General features: G+C 52.4%; 5 protein-coding genes across 5 annotated transcripts; 3 read left to right on the top strand and 2 right to left on the bottom strand.

Annotated features, from left to right (window-relative positions):
- Nucleotides 1–700: 700 nt before the first annotated feature.
- On the top strand, nucleotides 701–1,490 carry CORC01_04663 (uncharacterized protein; the record flags this gene model as incomplete). The annotated part of the gene is made up of 2 exons (XM_022616310.1): nucleotides 701–731; nucleotides 1,063–1,490. The coding sequence occupies 2 exons, from the start codon at nucleotides 701–703 to the stop codon at nucleotides 1,488–1,490; spliced, it is 459 nt and encodes a 152-aa protein (XP_022477161.1).
- Nucleotides 1,491–3,343: 1,853 nt separating this feature from the next.
- CORC01_04662 (glycosyl hydrolase family 61) lies at nucleotides 3,344–4,273 on the bottom strand (the record flags this gene model as incomplete). The annotated part of the gene is made up of 1 exon (XM_022616309.1): nucleotides 3,344–4,273. One exon carries the CDS (start codon nucleotides 4,271–4,273, stop codon nucleotides 3,344–3,346), a length of 930 nt encoding a protein of 309 aa, XP_022477160.1.
- Nucleotides 4,274–6,808: 2,535 nt separating this feature from the next.
- Nucleotides 6,809–8,422, bottom strand: CORC01_04661 (uncharacterized protein; the record flags this gene model as incomplete). Its single annotated transcript, XM_022616308.1, has 1 exon — nucleotides 6,809–8,422. The coding sequence occupies one exon, from the start codon at nucleotides 8,420–8,422 to the stop codon at nucleotides 6,809–6,811; it is 1,614 nt and encodes a 537-aa protein (XP_022477159.1).
- A 1,866-nt stretch (nucleotides 8,423–10,288) lies between these two features.
- CORC01_04660 (RNA-dependent RNA polymerase) lies at nucleotides 10,289–14,352 on the top strand (the record flags this gene model as incomplete). Its single annotated transcript, XM_022616307.1, has 3 exons — nucleotides 10,289–13,290; nucleotides 13,342–13,662; nucleotides 13,725–14,352. 3 exons carry the CDS (start codon nucleotides 10,289–10,291, stop codon nucleotides 14,350–14,352), a joined length of 3,951 nt encoding a protein of 1,316 aa, XP_022477158.1.
- A 2,616-nt stretch (nucleotides 14,353–16,968) lies between these two features.
- Nucleotides 16,969–18,336, top strand: CORC01_04659 (uncharacterized protein; the record flags this gene model as incomplete). Its single annotated transcript, XM_022616306.1, has 3 exons — nucleotides 16,969–17,268; nucleotides 17,354–17,667; nucleotides 17,733–18,336. 3 exons carry the CDS (start codon nucleotides 16,969–16,971, stop codon nucleotides 18,334–18,336), a joined length of 1,218 nt encoding a protein of 405 aa, XP_022477157.1.
- Between the last annotated feature and the right edge of the window lie 460 nt (nucleotides 18,337–18,796).

Genomic DNA, 18,796 nt, shown 5'->3' with positions numbered 1-18,796 from the left:
CCGGTGGGCCTTCTTGTAGGCCTTGACAGGTGCCACGAAGGTAGTGAAACAGTCGGTGGTAGGAACAGTTGGTGATTCACAGAGCTGAGCGAGAGCCTCCTAGATGCGCTTGAACTTTAATCGGGCTGCTTGAGGGATTGGTGGTGAGAAGCGCAACGTGAGGTAAGTGAATGGAAGAGATGGAAAGGCAGTAGTGATGTGGAGGTGAAGTTGGAAAGACCTGGACTGGAGTGCCTTCCCTTAGGTAAGATGACCAAAACGGCGCATCAGATTATCGTCGAGAATGAGAAGGCGCGATGTGCCTGGGGATTCACTTGCCCGCTTTCCATGTCCGAGGTAAGGTACGCACCTTGGTAGACAATGGAACCCTGGTGAAGGAAGGAACACCCCCACCTACTGATCTCACCAGCTGCCTTTGGGTTTCTTCCCGTCTTTGAACTTGAACGTTGCCCGATTTTCTCAATCCATACCTAGTAATCTGTGTGTCTATATATCTCACATTCACTCCAAAAAGAGAATTATAAGACCCAGGATATTCGATGAGTAATCATGAGTGCGATGGTCGATCATTCATGAAATTAGTGATTCTCTTTTCAGAGCATGGCCGCAGTACACTTGGACAAGGACGCGTTTACTTCAACAGAGTCAAGGATCAAGCACGTGTCCAATACCAAAAATTCCATCTCATCTCATTTCCACCATGATCATGTATCTCATCAAGACAAGACGAGGTGTGATGGGATGAACCTGAAAGCGGATGAGCCTATCGTCAAGACCGGAGCCGAATCGGATCCGACCTGATGACATGCATCAACATCAGATCACGTAACCTGGACCTTTATTGGCTCCCTCTGACAGAAAGCCTCCGAAACCTTAGCAACTGAAAAGCCTCCGACTGAGTCCAGCCGGTAATGCTTCCAACAGCTCATTGTCTATCTCATCGACACAAATGCTAGTCGGAGAATCATTGTATCGCGAGCATGGCATTCACAACGCACCCGAACCAGAAGCGGTCCGTCTAGTAGCGATGCCGTTGCCTAAAGCTCCAATGCTCCCGCCAAGGCCACGAGAACGAGACACGCTACACGCGATGCGCAAAACGCGGCTTTGACGGCATCGCCGGCAACAGGCTCCGGATCGGCAGACCTCTAACCACGCGGGGCCGACGCGTCAAGCAGAGGACTCTATCCTTTCAGAAGAGTACCACAGGATCCGCTCAGGCAGACGATGAGCTGGGACGCATGACCAGCAGACCACAGGTCGCAGACCCGGTATTCCAGCATGGAGCTCTCACCAAACTGTCGGAAACAAGCGTCGACCTAAATGCCTCCTTGACCACTATGGAGATGAAAAAGGCACACCTTGGTTTCTGTTCCTTCTCCCACAAATCCTCATTCCTCAGCGTTGGCGGCCTAACTATGCCAGAACTTGCGCTCCTCACCTCCCAAGACTTCATCGGCACTTTTTCAGACCTCGACAAACCGTATTAATTCCAGAAAGATATCCCAACAACGTCTAGAGCTAAGCCTATATGGACGACGCTTGCTTGGGAAAGTTGTTGCTTCGAATCTGGAACCCTGGATCTCTCGATGCTCGCCCCAGCCACAATCGCCCTCGGCCCTCGGTTACCTCACCATCGTCCCTCCCACGATCGTTCTTGACCAGCCCGGGGTTCTCCTCATTACGAGCTGTTGGAGCCAAATTAACAATCTCTTTGAGGAGATATTCGTCCAGATACACAAGAGGCTGGAGACAGTCGCATGCGACCTGATTCAGCCGATCAAAGAGATAATTTTGGCGCCGTTCTCAGAGTCAATGGTCGTCTTCAAATTCTCATTTTCTTCCAAATTGCTGCCAATCTGCTGGGCAAAGCTGGTCGGCTTCTGGGCGTGCAAGAACCCATGACATCAACGCCGGGAATCGTCGCATCTCGCGGGAACTGTCTCCAACTCAGTCCGATATCCTCCATGACAGGCTCAAAATCAGCAATCGAGACTCCATAACGTAGTCCAGTAGGCTCAAGAATGATATTCAAAGCATGCAATCGACTTTGACGGCGGCAATATCGCTCAATGTTAACGATTAGGGCAACATCCAAGCCCCTAAAGGCAAACCAAGACGTGCGCCTCATACACAACCAGGAGGAGCGTAGCGGTATCTCACCTTGCACAAGTACGAATTTTCCGAGTCTTTCGCAGTGTAAGTAGGCCTCTTGAAACGACCCTTGAGCATCACATTGATGCAAAGGGGCACTGGTCCCACCTCCTAGGCCCACACTGGCGCATCGATCCCGTTGAAGGGGCACTATTCTCCGGCTTTCCTCTACTAATTCATCCAGCTCATCGTTGCAAACAACCGGTTACTCTGCAGAGACTCCCACCGGAATGTCCCCCTCCACTGGCAATCACATCCGCGCGGTAGATTATCCACGTTTGCGCACTCATTCGACCTCAAATCTGCTCACGTCGACGTCCCTCTCCACCCCACCACACCTCTGCGGAGTCCACGCAGAACCGGTATATATACCTGGAGCAACCATCCCCCTCGACCACGTCTTGGCACGCTTCCTGTGCCAACAACAAAGACGATTGTGTATCAGTCGACGGGCTCGGTAGGGGTGAGCCCCTGAGCATCAGTCACGCGAGGATCGTCTTCACACTCACGTACCCTCACCCTTTCTCAATCTCCCTTCCACTGAACCCCCACATTTTTATATATTTGTAACGACCACCCACACCGCCCACGGCGTACTAACAGAATCACTACGATGTACGGCTTGGTGAAGTGTTTGACTAGTGGTGTGTACCTACTCGGTCTTGCGTATTGGGAGTGAACCTGGAACTCAGCAATGGGTTTTGTGCTGTCAACCTGGCGCCTGGCACTTGTCCAAGTCAGCTATCCACGACGCCTGGACAGTCGAGTCCATAAAGGGCACAGTTTCCACAATTATTCAACGATTTAGGGAACCGGGTTGGCAGACATACGACGTATCACTAAAGTATCAGGGGTAGGCAAAGCGGTAAGCCAGAAGCTATACTTTTCACATAATGACAATGACACATTCACACAGGCAGGCGCATCAAGGAGATTGTTTCAACAGATATACATTGCAAAGCTTGAAAGACGCCCAGCGGCACAAAAAAAGGTGCACTAGACGCCCGTGGTGGTGGTCGACTGAAAAAAGGGTGTTTTTTGCTTGCAGCGATATATACACCGGGTATAAATCTATTTACATTATGATTTGAGAAACGAATCAAACTACTCATTCACAAGCTCTCTTCGAAGTGAAGAAGGCTTTTTCGTTCTGTTCTCCTTTCCTTCTCTCCTCCCGCTCTGCCAACGCTTAGTGGCGGAGGCGGAAAGAGCGAGCGTGGCGGCGAGCCTTTGTGGCGCAGGCATCATCGTCGCTAGGAGCATCGGGGGTGGCAGAGGGCGCGGTCGGGGAGGGAGTAGAGGGTGTGGCGGGGGTGGTGCTGTTGGAGCCGGAGCCAGAGCCAGAGCCAGAGCCGGAACCAGAGCCGGAGCCAGAGCCGAACAGGGCAGGTCCGGGGATGGTGTAGCTGGAGATGGTGGTGTAGGGGTTGAACTGGATACCGGCGTCGGTGTTCTTGTACAGCGCGGTGCCGAGGGTTCCCTCGGGGTTGGCGGTGCCGGAGCCAGTGATCTTGACGTTGACGCACTGGGGGTAGTTCTGGGCACCATTCACGGAGCCGGCGCCGTGCAAGGCAATGATCTCGTGGCGGAGAACATAGTTGCCGGCGGCGAGGTCGGAGGGGATGGTGGTGGACCAGGTGTTGTTGTTGGCGATGAGCTTGGTGGCCGCCCACGTCTGCGTGGGGATATCGATACCGGCCTCGTCAATCTTGACCCACTTGAGGGTGTCCTTGTCGACGGAGGCCCAGTCGTCACCGTCGACCTTTGCGGCGTAGGTGAGGACGGGACCAAAGTGAGATTCGGGCCACTTTGACCACTCAAAGTCGACGGTGCCGCCGGCAGCGACGGTAGAGGCAACGGTGCCCGGGGCAGCTTTCTTGTGGCAGTTGATATCGGAGGAGGCGTAGCCGGTGCCGTCGACGAAGCCGTTGTCGAGGTTCTCGGCGGACCAGGCAGAGATGGACGGCGGAGAGCCGCCGCTCTGCTTCTGGTAGTAGTACTCAAGCTTGTAGCCGTCCTCGTAGGCGCCGTCAAACTTGAAACCGGTGACGGTGCCGTGGGCAAGGGCGCTAGCGGCGAAGGCGCCAACGAGGGCAATGGTGGACTTGATGGAAGACATTTTGAAAGGTCGGGTGGTTTGTTCCTGAAAAGAAAAGGAGGTGGGTTGTTGGAAGAGAGTGAATGAGCTTGAATTCGTTGGATGTAAGAGTTGCAAAAGAATGTCTCAGCTTCACACAGTGAAGAACTAACGGTTGACGATTGGAAAAAGAATGAAATGGTAAAGAACCAAAGAATGTGTGCGACCTGCAATGTTGGATGAGGAACTAGCTGAACTCAGGAAAGCGAGAGCATTGTCGTGTTATTTATCCCACCGCGATACTGTTGTTAAAACAGCCAAGCAAGCACACCCCTTTCGTCTCTTTCAGCTCCTAACCTGTTCAGTTGATGCCAAGCAAGTCCTCGCAAGCGCTCATAGCTGAGCCGCCCTCAACCCTGGTGAAGTGCGAGGACTCGGAGAAGAAGGACAAGTGGAGATGGCAGAAACTTCATAAGACCGAAACACCAATATGCAAACCAGAGTGGTGGAATCTTGAGGGTGTGGCACCGGTCGAGGCCGGGGGGCCCAACACAGCAGCCGGATGTGCTCCATTTGGAAGGGCGGCCGGTCTTGGAAAGATGAGATGGACTGTTCCACTGAGTGGCGTAGGCGCTCATTCTCGTAACATCAGCCGTTTGTTGTCTTGGCGCTCTGCCGTCAGTCAGAAGAATAAAGACTCAAGGACTCGAGAGCCATGATCTGGCTGAGGGGCTCAAGCTGGGATCAAGGTTGGGGTTGTGCGGCGCAAGGAAGGTGACGGTCACGATGGAGTCGCCTGGGTATACGGATACTCAATATTTCGTGGCCCAGTCCCAATAGCGTATTCTTACTCGTCACCGCCGAAGCCCTGAGGAGGTACAACTCTTTCGCCCGGAAACGAGTGCGTGGGTGAAGCAGGGGATGCCTGAAAGGCAGTGAAAGCACGCAAGCGAGTGCAGAGTTGCCAGAGTGAGAACTTGTGAAGTGCCCGGCGGGAAGCGTAGTGTAAGATAAGGTAGGTACGGATACGGCGCAGCACGGGCGCACCGGAATCTCAGACGTAGCGCCGGGCTTGAAACACACCCTCTTGCCGGCCGCCCCTAATATGGGAAGGTAAATCATAGGAGGATCGGATGCGCCTTACCTAAATGCCACTACACGCTCCACCAGAGAGGGCCGCTGGGCCAATGGGTGAATGGCACCGATGGGTGCCTTGTCTTGCTGCTTGTCTTGCTGCTTGTCTTGCTGCTTGTCTTGCTGCTTGGCTTCTTGAGATTGTCGACGATAGCTAATAGGTTCGGAGCCGAAGAGGATGAGTTCAGGGGCCAAGGTAATGGCGACGACTGTGGATAGGCCCCATCGTCGCCAAGGGAAATATGCATATCCCCTTAGTCTCATTCTTAAATCTCGCTGTCCACCCTACTGCGCAGCCCGCATGCGGATGTTGGCCGCTAGCAAGCAAGACTCTCTCGCACTCCCTGGGTATCCCCTATCCCCTTCTGTGAGCAAAAATCAAGCAAGCAAGTTACTCGGTCTCGCATTTCTCCGCAAAGGCTGAACAACTTGAAGGTGTGGTACGGATACCTGTCGCCCTGTTTTCCATACTATTACTACTGATCCACAATTCTTGCGTCTGGCGCCCACGTTTTCCTTTCCATTGAATTCCCTCTGCCTTGTTTGGGTATAACATCCGCCGTATCAATGCCCCCTCTCACTCTGAATTCTGGAATATGGATCCCAGGGAGGCATGCCGCGTGCTGCATCGCGAGTGAATCTCATTTCGGGCATTCCCATGCGTCGATCCGCGTAGTCGAGATGAACCCGCCAAGACAACTGCCGCCAGACCATTTCTTCTTCCATGCGCCGAGGCTCTGGGTCATTGGCGATTCCGTCTTGTTTTACGGGTTCTTTGACAGCTTGACTGACATCCCGTCGTCCGTGGGCACTTTCGATGAAACCGTGCCCGCATACCAGTCAGCGCCTGTCAGCAGGTTTGTCAATTTGTCAAGTCTTCAAAGAGGCGTAACCGCTGTCCTCGCCACCCGCGACCGTTGAGTTGAGCTCAAATTACTGGTTTCCTCCCTCTCTCTCTCTCTCCGCAGTCCACTCTTATCTTGGCATGATTCATGAGCTGTCCCTGCTCCAGGGCTGCGCTGAGACGGCGCTGCGGCGCGTGATTCCTGTACAGGGCTGATCGCTGAACAGTCAACGCGCCACGAATCGTGACCCCAGCCTTAAACCTTGATTGGGTTACTGTTTGTTTGAGATAGACTTTGTTCGTCGTCAAGCCTCCCCTGACAGCACTCTCGAGGATCGCTACCCATCAGAACTTCTGCTCGATATGGCGACAACGGCGGTGAGTACGGCCTGCAGCCAGCGCAGGGGACATGTCGGCTTGGTACAGTACAGGCAGCTGGTGCCTCACGGCAAATCGATCGCAATGTTGGGCCCTTCCGTCGGCGCCCAGCCCCGGCCAAGCATGTCAGCAACATTGTTTGCGGCGAAACTCTCGATTGGATTATTTTTGGCCAGACTTTTCTTGCGCTCCATGAGAAAACTCTGTTGTAGAGAATTGTTTTACAAAAAAGCCTGGATGGCGTCCCAAAATGCGGCAGGGCTCTCCCACATGGGAAGATGGCCGGCGTTTGGCACAATCTTCAACTCGGCGCCGTGGTCGCCCAACGACCCCTTGAATCCCTCCATCGCCTTGACCAGCGCACCTTTGCCGTCGCCGTCGCCCACGACCAGCAAGCCAGGAACCTGGCAAGACCCAAGCGCTGGCTTCAAATCGTAATCCCATAGCGCTTGGCAGCTATACCTGAAGCCTTCTACGTTGTTGGTTGCTACCATTTCCGTCATACCTTTCACGACGCTCTCCTGTTCCATCGTGGCCGGGTGGAACCACCGACCTACCGTCTGCTCGGCCAGCTTTGCGATTCCGGCTCCGCTGTTCTCCTCCGCCACCACGATGCGATCCTTCCACGCCTGTGTATTGGCGGCACTCGACGTCACGTTGAAATCGCAGGCGATGAACTTCTTGAGTCGATTGGGATACTTGAGCGCAAAGTTGGTCGTTGTTGCACCTCCCATCGATACTCCGATCAGGGCGTGCAACTTGGGGATACGCAGTGCATCGAGAACGGTGCGCAGGTCGGATGCAAGCAAGTCCAGCGTTGCCGGCACAGGCGGGCCCGGAATGGCGTGTCGGCCTCGTGTGTCGTAACGCAAAATGCGCAAGTCGGGACGCTGTTCCTTCAGGATTTTGACGACTGGGTCCCACATATGCAGTGAGGTCAGGAGCGAGTTGCAGAATGCCACGGTAGGTGCCTTGGGCGAGGAGTTGCCCTCAAGCTTGTAGGGGATCGAGAGTTGGTCCTCGGCCGTAACGTAGGAGTCAATGACCTTGTCCTTTCCAGGGACAGTCGTAGTCTTGCCATCCGGCGCTGTGAAAGTGGAGGCCGACGCCGGCAGTTTGGCCAGATTTTCCAGGTCGCGAGAAGCAGGACCAAAGACATAAAAGAGAGAATAAGTGCGGCGGTTCATACCCGCAACCTTTCTGACAATCTCGGCCGCCCAAGGCGTGGCCGTGGAGGCCTTGTGCTCGGGACCGCCCAAGCCATTTGTACGGGCGTAGTCGTGTAGTACGAAGAAGGTTGTCTTGCTGCCGACGCCGTCGCCGATGGAGGAGATGTTGAAGAGACGGGTCCTCAGCCAGCCCGGAACCTTGGACAGCATTGGGATGTGTTCCTCGGCGTACCACTTCTTGAACTCGGCCGCATCAGATTCGTCCTTGAGAGTGGTCTCGATGGCGACGAGCTCGATGCCCTCGGCTTCCTCGTCGGAAAGCTGCTCAATGGGGATGAAGAGAGGGGCCTTTTGCTCAATGACCAAGTCGAAGAAGTATCTGGTGACGTCCACTTGACCAATGGTTTCGGCCTCGCGGGCGGATCTATTTGCCCGCAGTGTAGTGTATGTGGGCGTCTCGAGGTGGGACATGTCCGTCACATCGTAAGAAGCGAGGAAGGTCGGCTCCTTGCCGTCGTTGGCGCGGTAGCGCAGGCCGTTGGTGAAGATTTGGGGGATACGCAGGCGGGTTGGGCCGTGCTCGTTGTTGTACCATTCGTGGAACTGCTCGATAGCCAGGTCGGGCTTCGGCTGCATAGTAACGTAAAGCATTCCCGGGGTTGCCATGGTTCTTTTCAACTCAATGAGTCCTGGTTGCGGTGTATTTGGGGAAGTCTGGAAAATTTGGAAAAGGAGCGAGAACAGCCGGACAGGAGAAGCCGGTGACTAAGGTACCTAGGTATTTCTGTTACGGCGACTTTGGAAGCCGTGGGAAGCTTTTGACGGGGCTGATGACGAACGCGGGGTCGAAATTGCGGGCAGGGTCCAGCGCGCTCGGGATATTCACACGGCAAGCTGCGGGACGGTGATTCGATGCAATGCCGGCTGGTCAATCAAGAGCACAATGGAAGCTTTCGGATTGTTCCTATGTTGTGTCTTGAGAGGCAGAAATGTCTTACTGTGTGCTGGTACAAGATGGAATAGTCGCGTCAAAACAAGTCGAGAGACAATAGTCGTCGGGAGAAAGGGTGTCGGATTCCCCATGATTGTCGAAATACCTTGAATGTTCTGGTGCATTGTGGCGGAAAAGCGTTCTGCCAGAGCTTTTCGCACTACCGCCGTGCGATTGATGATTCTTCCAGGCCCATGTGCCCTGTGCATCGTGCGATATCGGTGGCAGTCGTAGACGGGCCGTTTGATCGAAGAGCATTGACTGCTTGTTCCTGGGAACTTGGATTCCAAGCGAAACAGCACCCGATGCCTCCCAGGTTGCAGGTTGGAGTCTCTCGCTTGCGCGCACATTGTAAGCCATCGCATTCTTCAACGAAGCGTCGAGGGCAATTGAAGTTGGACAGACGCGACGGTGAGGTGCGAGCGATAGTGGCAATCGGCTAGACCTCGGGAGGAGGCATCGGTGCGTTGTCAATCAGGCTTTCAGGTTCCTTTCTTTCTGTCCTTCTTCGTTTCCTTTTTTCCTTCTTTTTTTGTTGGTTGGTTGGTTGGTTGGTAGAAATCTGCCTGGTAAACATGCCATCAACACGAATAATCAGACGGCAGGTGCATCGCCATCCGTGGCTTCCTGCCCCTCGTCAGCTTCATTGAAACAAACCACCGTGTAAGGTGCCACCTCACTGGAACGGTGCCGGAGGCCGGCTAATGATCGTCGGCATTCTCCTTCTGGTTGGCTGAGATATGGTCTCCGGACCCGCAGCAGCTTAAGCGAAGAGGAGCTATTCTCTTTTGGAACTAGACCGAATCAGCCCGACAACGGTTAGCGCGGGGCAGACTGCGACCTGCGACCTTCGACTTGAAACTTCCTACAACGTCTCCCGTAGCCTGTCCACCATATAAGCGCAAATATAAGCATCTCGCATCCATTGATTCTTCACTAATCTGCACGATGTCTGTCTCCAATGTTTGCAGTTACATTTCTCATTCCTCGCGTCTCTATATTTTAACTTCACCGCTCCGTTGGCACCCACCGCAGCCGCTGCAAACTGGGTCTGCGGTCTGTTAGACTCAAGCCGACGCAAACTCGCTGTCCCCGTCTGTCTGTTCTACCTTACCATCCTGTCTATGTCCAATCGATTCATGGATCATACCACCCAGAAGTGGCTAGCAGACCTTATTAAAACAAGGGTGCGGCGTCGCTTTTCAATAAGTGCTGTGTTACTAGGCAGGACTGACATCCATCATAGGTGTGAGACGCCCTCATCAAGTCCATTCAACGTCGGCCCATCCTCATCCCTGGACAAGTCTAGCACCTGATACTTCCTAGCTCCTTGTTCTAATCTCACACTCTGAGAAAAACGCGCTGTAACAATTGGATCTTCCATAACCGGCCCCCTAACCCCCCCCTTTGCTTCTGGGCTTCTCTTGCGAACCTTCTTTTTCAGGGCCTTCAGACTCCCGCTCTTAGCCCAAGCCTCACTTGTAGCTTCAAGTTGGACATCCTGTGCTGCTCATCATTACGGCCTTGATGCACTTTCCGCCATGGAGGTCTTTCTCACCAACCTGCCTCCGCCCCTGACGGATCGGACCCTCGAGAAGGAGCTCAAGCCGCACATGAATACTCTCGGCATCCTTGAATGGTCATGCTCGTCCAACTCGTCCAGGAGCAACAAAAAAGTTGGTTGGATAACCTTCCTCCACCAGGAGGACGGGAAACGGTTTTTGGGGCGCCATGGAAAGCAGACTATCACTGAACCCGAGGCTACTTTCAAGTCCACACCGAGAGGAAGAATGCCTCAAAGGGAAAGGGCAAACCTGATGCTCATGAACACCCCCGTCTGGGCTCAAGAAAGCAATAAGCTCCCAGATCCCTTCATGCTCAAGAGTCTTGCTCATCGTCTGGAAGAAAAACACAGACAGCGTACTCTGCAAGACGCTCCTTCTACTGACAATACGGTCATATTCAACGTTAGTCACTTGGCTTGCGGCCATAACTCTTTTGGGCCTGATCAAACCTTGACGTTCAACGAACAATGCCGCTTCTCTGACAGGGGCCTGGCAAAATTTGGCAAGAGAAAGCTCATACTCAAGTTCGACCAAGGGGCCAAAGTCGAGATCCCTTATTCCTCCGTCGTCGAGATGATACACAGCTCTACTCCGTCCACTTTCACCCTTCTGCTGAGCGAACCACCACGATTCTATCGTTCAAACCTTGACTTTAAAGAGGCAATGGAACGGCTAGGTTTGAGCAACTTGGGATATCAGGTAAAGTCACTCGTCCGTGAACTCGGTATTCCCGGCAGCAAGGAGCATTTGAAGTACGCAGGCACCTGTCTTGTCTATCAACTGGGAATCTTTAGCCGCGATTTCGATCACAACATGATCAGCCTCAAAAAGAAGGAGCTGTTCGTCATTGCGCACTCAAAGGTCACTCTCAACCAGAGGCCCATCTCCAATGACATTGACTATCACATTGAATGGACGCGACTCTATGTACGTCTAGCTGAGGCCGGATCCGCCAACAAATTACCCTTCGGCCTTCTATTCCAACTGCAATCTTTGGTGTACAACAACTTTTTACATCCACGCAGTGTTCACACAATGTTGCTATCGCTCGAGAAAATATTCCAAACAGCCAAAGCAGAAGGCAAACCTGAGCCCATCTCCGAGCAGGCCTTCAGGATTCTCCATGGCACTGGGCTCGATGGAATTCCCTTTCCATGTCATAACACCGACCCAAGCGAACTGGACCCCGATGAGTTACTGAAATATCTTCTGATCATCGAGAAGCGTCTACGGTCCGAAGCCAACGTCGAATTCAGAGATGTTTTGCTCGAGCCTGAGATAACTGATCATCATGCCTGGGTCTACAAGGCCATAATAACCCCCACAAGAATCATCCTGCAAGGCCCCGATCTGGAGTCTCTCAATCGTGTCCTCCGCAGGTTTCCAAATCAGACGGACTATTTCATGAGAGTCACATTTGCCGATGAAGACGTCAGCGATCTAGTCTTCAATTCAAAAGTCTCCTACGACAAAATCTTTGAACGCTACAAGCATATCCTCAACAACGGACTGTCGGTTGCCGGTCGAGTATATCAATTCCTTGGTTTCTCCCACTCTTCACTGCGATCCCATTCGGCATGGTTCTCAGCTCCATTCGTCGATGATTCAAAGGAATTCCAGATGTACGCAAACATCATCAAATCGCTGGGCGATTTCGAGAAGATACAGATCCCGGCCAAGTGCGCGGCTCGCATCGGTCAGGCGTTTTCGGAAACCCCCTCATTCATCTCGATTAGCAATGCTGATATTCTGCACTGCTACATGCCAGACATCAAAACAAAAGACGGACACATTGAACGAGTTTTCAGCGATGGTGTAGGCACAATTTCACGCGAAGCTCTGGAGTTGATCTGGCCGCGCCTTCCACGAGGCTCGTTCACTTCCACTTGTCTGCAGATCCGATGGGGCGGTGTCAAAGGAATGCTGTCTTTGGACTCGAGGCTGCAAGGTCGGACGATATGCATCCGGAGGGAGTCCATGGAGAAGTTCCCCAGCACGGACTTGGAGAATCTCGAAATCTGTGACGTAGCATCCAGGCCACTCAAACTGGTACTCAATCGGCAAATGATCAAGATCCTGGAGGACTTGGGTGTCTCCAATGACTGGTTTTTCCGATTGCAGAAGATGGTACTTGATCGACTTCGGGCCGTCACGGCAGATGCTTACAACACGGGAACATTTCTGCATCTGCAGGGCATTGGCACAGGTTTCTTCTTACCGAGCTTCATCAAGGGCCTTGACAAGTACGGCATAGACTACCGGCAAGACAGGTTCCTGAGAGCAGTGGTTGAGTCGGTTGTTTTACGGGAACTGCGATTGCTCAAGCACAAAGCCAGAATACCAGTTCCCAAGGGCGCCACACTCTTTGGCATCATGGACGAGACGAGGTTTCTCCAGGAAAACGAGGTATACGTCTGTTTTGACACCGACCGACGACCAGGCAAACTAGCCATCGATAAAGCTATCAAGGATGGTACCCAAGTCCTCGTGACGCGGTCGCCGGCTCTTCACCCCGGCGATATTCAACTAGCCGTCGTGAAAATACCGCCTGCAGGCCACCCGTTACGGGACCTTCGCAACTGCATCGCATTCAGTCAGTGTGGAAAACGTGACTTACCGAGTAAACTCAGCGGCGGTGATCTCGATGGTGATTTGTACAATATCATCTGGGACCAAGAAGCTAGGCCAAAATGTACCTATGGAGCTGCTGACTACCCCAGAGTAATACCGGAACCACTCGGCCGACCGGTTACGAGAGAAGACATGGCGAACTGGTTTGTTGACTTTATGAAGTCTGACGTACTCGGCATGATTGCCAACAGACATCTCATTCTCGCGGACCAAACTCCCAAAGGAACGATGAGCGATGAGTGCATCAAACTAGCTGAGCTGCACTCGACTGCTGTAGACTTTTCAAAGACGGGCATTCCAGTCCCGCAGAAAGGAATCCCAAAGGCACCCAACTTTCGCCCGGACTTGTGAGTGCAGACTGTCACTTGATGGAGCTTGCTGCTGACAAAGTCTCACAGTTTGGCCCCCGCTCCGCCTGCTCAGCTGTTCGATCGGACGCAGATCGACTTCCTCGGTAGGGACGAGGCTGTCGAAGATGATGACGATGGTTTCGCACCGTCTTACAGATACTACAAATCGGACAAAATCCTCGGCGAGCTCTATCGCAATGTCGACGAAAAGCAGATCTGGGATACTGAGGTCAAGAGAGCCATTCCCAAGACCGGCCCCTCAGTATGGGACCAATTTGTCGGCCTGATCCAGCGGAAAATTCAAGACTACACTCATGGGCGAGTCAGCTGGGGAACGAAGCTCAAGGAGGCCAAAAGTCTGCGGGACGTGTGGGTGGCTCTGGAACTTGACCAGTATTGCAGAGCGTGTCAGCTGACTCTATCTGATACAGTTACGAAGATCGTCTCGCCAGTGCCATGACTACATACTCCGACAGCCACTTGAAGCAGTTGAGGGAAGTCGAAGTCTTTTGCGGCTCGATCTTCAACAAGACTGGGTCGCAGACTCGACGTCAGAAGGACAATTCGATGAAGCTCAAGCAAGAGTTCGATCGGCTCGCCGACCTCATGGCGCAACAAATGCGGCGCAAATTTCGCAACGCCGGAGACCAGGCTCCCCAAGCTGCCGACATCTACAGTGTCCCTCCGGACCCTGCTACGCGAGGCACCAGCCAGATTGGCGATGAGTTGGAGCGACTCTTGGCGCCGAACAAGGAGGCGTTGGAGATGTCTTATGCATGCTTCATGGTCGGCTTGCTACCAAATACCGACACTGAGCGCGGACATCAGACAATGCAGTTGGAGAGCTTCAAGGTTATTTCCGCGAGCGTCTTGCTCAAAGAGCTCACGGAGCTTGCGAATCGCGTGAAGGGCGGCCGACTTATCGACCCAAGCAATGATGACGCTGCTGATGGTGATTTTAGGGATGTCAGTGGCGGGCCAACAATATCGTATGCATACAGTGGTTATGATGTGGATGTTGGACAATATCCCAACTACGGATACAGCAAATACCTGTAGAGTAGCTTTGATACCAAGACCGTGATATAGCTCGTAAGCCGTTGTACGATGTCAAGGCTTGCTAGCTGACAGGTCTTTTATCAAGCCTTCATTACCACTCACCTCGGGGGATTCCGCAGCGAAAGGGAGTGGCATCGGGCATAGCATCGTGTCCAATCAGTGCGCAAAGAGTGCGACCATAGGAAGTCTCTGTGCGACCATAGGAAGTCTCCGAATCTCGCGTCAAAAGATGGCCCCCTTGATCAATGGCCCTTTAACCACCAAAGTAAGCCTCTGATGGATTTTGACCATCGTCCAGAAAGCCTCTTGCTGGCACGGGATGGGATGTTCTACATAATTTAAGATTAGAAATGTCGGAATTTACGGCCGGTGTCCACGAACCATCACCATTCCCTCTCTTCCCTTGACGTACAGCCCAAGTCCTCGTGGTCTCTTTCAAGCTGTCATCCAGCTTTAAGATCTCCGATGCGAATTCCTCGCCGAGCCAAGCAAGCCATCTTTCCTCCAGGACGAAGGACAGAACGAAGACAGCGCTGCGGCCGGGAGGCATCGACTGCTTACCTGAAAGAAATCCGCTTTTGAGCCATCTTGTTCGATCTGTGCAGTACCTCCCTCCTTGTTTATTCCTCAACTCAGCGCTCTTATACTGGGCACTATTCTTCCTCCCGCTCTACTTCAATTCGGTCAAGCTCTCAACACCAGCTGGCTCAGGCGTCCACTGCTCCTCAGCACCCACCTCCCAGCCTTCCAGGTAGGCCTAGTGGAAGCCGTAACAGGCTGCCGCGACGGCTAGCTGGTCGCTCATTCGCAACTTTGGGAATATCTGGGGCGATGCGATCCACGCGGCCATTTTTAACACGGATACCGCGTCGCACGCCTCGCAGAAGATTATTGGCCCAACGGCGTGAGGGCTACTGCAGCACGGAGACGCGTTTGCTATACCACGAAGGCTTTTGTCGAGTCGTTTTACGAGCCGACGAGGAGTCAGATATTGGGATCTTTACAAGGGCGATGAGAATATTCTTCTCTATTGTGATTGCATATTGAGGCCCGGCTTTCTTATTGAGCTCCTTGGAGAGGGAGGTTGAGCTGAGGCAAGAATTGGAGACAGAGTTTGGACTTGTGAAAAGAAAGATACACGTGCTGTCTTAGTGATGATCATCCAAACTCCCTTCTTCGCTCATCATACTTGAAGTACTTAAGGTACCGTAATCATCGAATCAGTTTCCTCTGGCCATCTTATTTCATGATATGAGGTCTCCATCTATAACAATTGGGAGGCGCACATGCAAAGGCTCACGAGCGTGCCATAGTCGGAGATGATTATTCGCCGGCACGAAGTTTTAGGTTCACGACTTTAGGTCGTTGACCACTCTCCGCTCCAAGCTTATCCGTCTGGTGACGAATCCAACTTCGGTAGAAAGTCTGCTAACCCTGGCAAGACCGGAAAACCCCAACTGCGAGCGAGGATGGAACTACACTGCGGATCGATGGAATGATGAAGCAACATAGGTAAGGCACGTGCTTTAGAAAAAAAAAAGCCAAATCACGGCCCAAGCACCGCACGGATGGGCACATTGTCGATAACAGAGTGTCTCTTCCCCCTCTACTTGTTTCGTCGTTCATCCGCCCTGCTTCATCATTTTCCATATCCTTCTTCCTGCGTTCAAACTAAGGGAGCCATCCGCTGGGTTCTCTGTTCCCAGGACAAAGTACATGTAGCCTCTGCCCGTATTTGGTACCGTCGGAGAGCTTTGTGGGCCAATTAACTTCGTTGTAAACTTTCAAAAGGGCAGAAGAAATTCATGTACACGTGGAGTAAAGCCTCCCAATTGTCGGCCGAACCCGCCCCCCAGCGTAGAGAAGCTGCTTTCTGGCCAATGCTTGAGGATCGCCGACCGGCACCCTAAAACTTTCTCCTCCAACTCGCAGACTTTCTGCATTTTGGCTGGCTAAGGTAGGTTTCTGTCACGAGTCAGAACATACGGTACTGGGAATATATAGTGGATGTAAAGTGACTTGTATTTAAACAAGGTGTACGATTGGAAAGGTCAAGTCTAGATACGACACTGCGTGATAGTGAGGGCCACGTGAGAAAGCACGTGGCAGACTCCTCCGTCTGTGCCGGTGCTAGGTCAGTTTTGTGAGACACTGCCCCTCCGCATCATACCTCATATGACCCCCGGCGTGTTGTTGAACTTGACCATCTCATACTTTGCCTATCTAGTTCAGTTTGGCATTAACTTGAGGTGAACACATACGGTGGGGTCATACGCGAGGATGGATCGATACAGAGTCAGCAAGCCACGTGGGCCCCGCAACAATACATCGGCTGGACGACGACGACGGTGTACTTCGTGCCGCAAATTGCCAGCTACGGTAAGTCTCACGAAAGAGGGCGTGGGTTGATTTGGGAAACCCGGCCGTTGATGAACATCGCAGTGCGACTGTCGCCGTTCTCGTCGTTCGAGGGAGAGGTCGCAGTCAAGTTCGGAAACATCGTCCATGACCGAAGACTCACCAACAACCAACGCAAGCATTGAATCAAAGACTACGACGCCAGGATGTCTGAGTTCCACGCCCGGCAGTTTAGAGCCATTGCCAGATAATATCACAATGGCGTTCTTCGCATTTATGGGCGATTCACCGTCTCCCATGACCGACATTTTCTCGCTCTCATTTATGCGGACATTTCTCGAGACATCATTACCTGTCCGTGCTATAGTCACGACAATTGGTAAAATATGTCTAGAGTATTCCAAGACGACCGCCTTGGAAAAGAAGCAAAAAGCTGCAGCTTCGATCATGGCGCAGGACCGATCTAAACTCAAAGAGTTCCTTGACGTTCTCACATCGCCAGGAGGTAGTGATCAGCACTTGATGTTGCTATACGGTATCCTGTTGGCTTATGCCGAGGTATGTTGGATCCCCAGGATACTCACTGCATTTCCACGGTTCTGAATCCCCAATTGGCTAACCATGATGGCATCGAATCAAACAGACGATGACTGGCCAGTCATGGCTTTTCTTCCAGGCCACAATGACAAAGCTAACGGGGAGTCTCCAAGAGCAAGTACAGCTGTGGAAAAGAACGCCACTTTTATACTTTGACAAAGGACTACTAATGAACTATTCGCTTTTGGCCACATGCTACTCTCTAGTGTCGTTCGAGGACACCTTTCTTGTCGACGTCGAACTCTACGATCCCAAGCCTTTTGACAACATTGATTCGATTACTAGCCAAGTCCGCGTCAACTCGGCCATATTACACCACTACACAAAGTTCGTTGCAAACTTTGCAAGACTGCATCACAAGTAAGCGAAGCGACTTTCTCTAAGAAGCATGAGTGTTAGACAAGAAAGCTTACAAATTGTAACAGGGCAACAAAGTGGGTGCGACAAGCGCGGCACGTTTTAGACAACCGCCATTTGGCTGCAGAACCGCCGTCACACGAAGAACTTAGGGCGATGCTATCAGACGCCGGGCTATTGCAACAAGGGATGGAGATCTTTAAAAGCTCTGCGGCGGCCATGGACGTGATGGAAAATCTCCGTGGAGAGAGAGACGAAGACAGCGACGAAGCGCACAAGACCGATTTCAGCACCCTGCGCGAGGCATTCTATCATTTCGCGCTCATGGGTATCACGCGAACGTTTTGGGACCCAACTTGGAAACTCGTTGACGAGGACTTGCCGCACATGGCAGACATGCCGCATCTCGAGACGCATGGCTTGTTCGTTCTCGAAAGGCTAGAGCAGCGGACTCCTCTTGTCGGGTTGGAGTCGTGGAGCTATCTGGTTCCTCTCCTGGGCGTTGCCCTGGAGGCTAGAAGAGACGACATCAGACAGCGGGTAGATGTCTTGATGAATAGCATTATGGACAAAGGCTTTGCGATCGTTGGGGCAATGCTGGCCGACGCGAGGATGATTTGGGAAATGGATTATAAATCTATACATGAGTGCATCGGGCCTGTGGCCTGGTGAATGATGACAATAATACAACTCACACCAAGCCGAAATACTTGTCGAAAAACTCATTGAATATGTAGAGAACGACAAAAGATGAAAGGAGCATGCTCATGGTTGAGACCAAGTAGAGAGCTAACGCAGTCACTCCATCAGTTCCCATAGAGAACTGCCGTCTCGACGAGTTATCCATCGTTTGCCGAAGGGATGCGATAACCACGGCAATGCGACGCTTTTTTTCTTGTTGCGGATAAACCTTTATACAGGTGAAACATGTGCCTTCAACTTGGTAAGTAGTTTCAATTGGCTGGCATGACGTAACTTACTTAAGTAGTTAGTATAGAGTTTCCCCCGCATCAAAAGTCCCGCAAAGGGCACTGAAGGAAACGACGCGGAATTCATATCAAACCCAAAGATTCTCTGGTCAAGAAACTGAAGACTTTGTAGACAATACTGCCCCTATTCTAGCTAGATAGCC

Source organism: Colletotrichum orchidophilum, assembly GCF_001831195.1.
Source record: "Colletotrichum orchidophilum strain IMI 309357 chromosome Unknown Scaffold_31.1, whole genome shotgun sequence".
Taxonomy (NCBI): domain Eukaryota; kingdom Fungi; phylum Ascomycota; class Sordariomycetes; order Glomerellales; family Glomerellaceae; genus Colletotrichum; species Colletotrichum orchidophilum.
Note: the sequence above shows the minus strand (reverse complement) of the source record. Positions and strands in the feature narration are given on the sequence as shown.